Source organism: Elephantulus edwardii, unplaced genomic scaffold, assembly GCF_000299155.1.
Source record: "Elephantulus edwardii isolate Elephantulus edwardi_28Jun2011 unplaced genomic scaffold, EleEdw1.0 scaffold00124, whole genome shotgun sequence".
Taxonomy (NCBI): Eukaryota; Metazoa; Chordata; class Mammalia; order Macroscelidea; family Macroscelididae; genus Elephantulus; species Elephantulus edwardii.
In genome coordinates, this window is record NW_006399874.1 from 6,591,944 (window position 1) to 6,596,103 (window position 4,160).

General features: G+C 41.4%; 1 protein-coding gene across 1 annotated transcript in view; it reads left to right on the plus strand.

Annotated features, from left to right (window-relative positions):
* The window catches only part of BAG2 (BCL2-associated athanogene 2), a 14,952-nt gene extending 10,792 nt beyond the window's left edge, over window positions 1-4,160 (plus strand). The window contains exons 2-3 of the mRNA XM_006893146.1: window positions 1,678-1,787; window positions 3,748-4,160. Of these exons, the coding sequence (XP_006893208.1) occupies window positions 1,678-1,787; window positions 3,748-4,160 (523 nt within the window). The remainder of the gene's footprint in view (window positions 1-1,677; window positions 1,788-3,747) is intronic.

A 4,160-nucleotide genomic window follows, 5' to 3' on the forward strand; every position in this document is an offset into this window, starting at 1 on the left:
TTTATTTTAATTTTTTTAAATTTTTTAATTATTTTTGTGTGTGTGTACCATCAAATTGGATCTGACTGGTATAGGAGGAGATTGTCCCTCCTTTTCCAGCAGAGCATATGGTGGATTCGAACCGCGTACATCTGGGATTGCAGTGCAGCTTGTTGCCATTTGGCCATGTTTTTTTCTTTTTAAAAAATGAAATAGACTTAATCAAGAGTTTATATAGACAAATAAATGTCATACATAACTAATTATCTTTAAAGGAGATAAGTGGGCTTGCTCTCTCTCCCAAATACTAAGACATGCTATAAGACACACACACACACACACACACACAAGAGCATGGAGGTTTGGTGCAAGACCATCGGATATACTAATGGATGTTATAGGAATTTCAGAGGTAGACTTAAAATCCAAATCATTGGAGGAAAGTGAGATTGTCTGGTATATAATGTTTGAGAAGTTGGTCACTACTTGGAGAAAACCAAAATCTCTAACTAACAACATGCAAGGCTGAAGTCTAGACCGATTAATGACAAATATGAAAGGTGAAACTACAGGATTAGTAGAAGAGAAGTAAGAATATTTTCTGGCCTAGGGATAGAGCATGATGGTTCCAGTGGTAGAATTCTTGCCTTCCACGTGGGACACCGGGGTTCGTTCCCAGCCCGTGTCCCTCATACATGGTGAGCACCTCAGGCAGAGAAGAGTGGAACCTTGTGTGTTCCTGTGATGGTGAACTGTTTCAGTGGGGCTTTCAGTTGAAGGAAGAATAGAAAAAAGGCCTGGCAATCTACTTCTGAAAATAATCCAACGAAGATCCTGTGGATTACAAAACTCTTGACAGACAAGGAATCATGGGAATGACCCGTATCAGAGAGTGTTAGGTTCCTTTATATATGAGGCTGCCATGCCTTGGGAAACTGACACAACGGCAACTTGTAACAACCACCAAGGTGAAGAAAATTCTTCAACCTCAAATGCTTAGACGTCAGAAAAAGTAAAAGATGGATTTAATCACATCAGAATAAGGATCTCTGCTCGGTGAGGGACATCCCAGACAAAATTAACACATGATTAGATGAGAGAAGCTGGTTCCATTCCGAAAGCAGTCAGGGAGTAATTGTGTATGCAGAGAATACATGCCAATCAGCTACAAAACCTAAAAACCAAACCCTTTGTTATTGAGTCAGTTACAACTCAATTAAAAAAAAAAAAGGCCACCCTCTAAAAAAAGAAATGAACTGCCTCATAAGACTTCTAGAGCTATAATCTTTACAGATTCCAACTGCCATGCCTTTCTTCCACAGAACACAAGGTGGGGACAGATGGAGACCTCTGCCTTAGAAAGCAAGTGTGTATCTCTTCCACCGTCAAGATTCTGTTGTTACTAACACTTCAAATCAGAGCCAACTCCCAGCTCATCCTCCAGGAGATTTTCAGAGGCTGTAAATCACACAGGAGACTCCCCTTCTTTTTCCCATCAAGCAGCTGGTGGATTCAAACTTCCTGTCTTTGGCTTAGCAGTGCAACTCCTTACGCAGTAGGCTGCTAGAGCTCTTGGTTATCCTTGAAGAGAATACCTAATAATCTTGATAAAAATCGAGTTGTATTGAATGAGACAGTGATGAGGGAATTTCCTAGCACATTCTTCATGTAATAACTCTTGATTTTCTACTTATGCAGGGTTGAAGCTTTGAGAGAAGCAGCAAGTGCTATTGAGCAAGAGAAAGAAATTCTGCTGGAGATGATTCACAGTATTCAGAACAGCCAGGACATGAGGCAGATCAGTGATGGTGAGAACCGTTTCCAAAAGCAAGGGCTCGTCTTTTACGTTCACTTAGGGGGCTTGTGACACACGATGGTCAGATCCTGCTTGCTTGTAGCAAGAGTTCATAAGACTTCAGCATTTGATGGGAGCTGGGGGCAGCAGCTGCAGCTGTCACTTTATCGCAACAGCCACTACCCCAGAGGTCATTCCTGCAGCAAGCCCCAGCCCAGATGTTCGCCAGGAGCCCTGCGAGGTCAGGAAGAGCCTGGCCACAAACAATAAGCACTGTGTCTGGCTTCAGGCTCACATTACTAACCCCATTTCTTTACCAGTCGCTGGCCTGAAGCACATTTAAAAAGCAGAAAAAAATGATTCAAGATTGGAAGCAGGGAAATAAACACAAAAGGCAATGTATTGGGATGTAACTTAAGAAAGAAGCAGAGAAAAATAGAGACCAAAAACAAAATAAAAACTCCACAAATAAAAAAAAATGTACTGTCATTTGCCTACATAATAGATCACTAACAAAGCCAGTGTCACTGGTACTTCCACTGCTGTCACGTCAATTCTGAATCGGTTTCTGAGGAGACTGTTCATTTTCTCTCCATGGAACAGTGGGTGGATTCGAACCCCTGGATTTTTTGGTTAGGAGTCCAACCCATTATGAACTACAGTTAACAGAGCTAGGCAGTCTCCTTCCATACAGATTTATGGCCTCAGAAACCCAATAGAGAATCACTGTGAGTTGGAACTATCTCAGTAGTAGGGGTCATTGGCATTATACTAACTTCCTTTTGCCCACTTGTAGCCAAGTTAGTCTACCAGGCCAGGTAAGTGGTAAGTATGCAGTCTAACTCCAGATAGAAAAAAAAAAAGCAAAACACAAAGATGGTTACCAACCAACAATGGAATTACGATCTAGGCTGCTTTCTCTTGGTCAGAGGTCAGCAAAGTAGAAAGGAAGTTAAAGAACAAAACAAGCAAGTGATTGCTGGCTTGTTCAAGAAATAGTTGTTGACTGAACTACTTTTCCTCTCCATGCTTCCTTATGCTGGCTAAACCTTAGCCCCCTTGGCCTGCTTATGTTTGTCTCTCTGGAGAAGATGAAGTCTGTGTGTGGTTTTGAGACCAGCTCATTATCCTCTATAGTGACCTAAGATGAAGTCCATGTCTCATCATCTGTACAGTGGCTTTATTTTCTCAGCCAGCATGAAAACCAAAAGAAAACTCACTGCCATCAAGTCACGTAGGACAGGTTAGAACTGACCCATAGAGTTTCCTAGGATACATTTTTCTTCTGCAGAGTGGCTGGTTGGTCTCCATGGCCTCCGTTTTAGTAAGCAGCCCAGCACAACCTGCTACGCCCCAGGGAATCAGCCAACATAAAGGCAGCATGTGATTATCTACAACCTTATCAGAGACATCTGGTCTCCACTGCTCCACCCAGCACTGAGCCAATTATGGTCACTGCTCACTCTCTGTTTATATTTTATCTCCATCCTAGTATTAAATGTTGTTCTTGTTGTTGATATCCTATGAACAAAAAGGCCTGAAGCCTTTCCATAACTATCAACGGTTATCTAAGTTCATAGAGTTTCCAGAGGCATGTTATTTAGGAACCCACCCACAAATTTAGCAAACTGTGCTAATATTTGAGTAGTTACCTGCTATCCCATGTCTAAAGTCTTTCTAACAAAGCTGTTTTACAGCCTTTTTCTGTAAGCCATTGTACTTCATCCTGGTTAATCTCATGTGTTACTGTTATCAAATTGGACTCTGCGACAAATTTTCAGAGCCTGTAAATCACACGGGAGGAGGCTGGTCATCTTTCCTCCCCATCTACCCACTCAGGTGCTATAATTGTAGCTTTTTACCATTAAGGAAAATTCACAGCAGATTTGGCCACAAATGATTGATTGTCTTAGTATTCTTGATAAGTAAGTTTCTCTAGTTGGTAGTTAAATTTTGTTTGTTTGTTTGTTTAGGAGAAAGAGAAGAATTAAATCTGACTGCAAATCGCTTGATGGGGCGAACACTTACTGTTGAAGTTTCAGTAGAAACAATCCGAAATCCCCAACAGCAAGAATCCCTGAAGCACGCCACTAGGATTATTGATGATGTGGTCAATAAGTTTCTGGATGATCTAGAAAATGCCAAGAGTCACTTAATGTCACTCTACAGTGCTTGTTCTTCTGAGGTGCCACCGGGGCCAGTTGACCAGAAGTTTCAGTCTATAGTCATTGGCTGTGCTCTTGAAGACCAGAAGAAAATTAAGAGAAGATTAGAGACTCTGCTTAGAAATATTGAGAACTCCGACAAGGCCATCAAGCTGTTAGAGCATTCTAAAGGAGCTAGTTCCAAAACGCTGCAACAGAATGCTGAAAACAGATTTAATTAG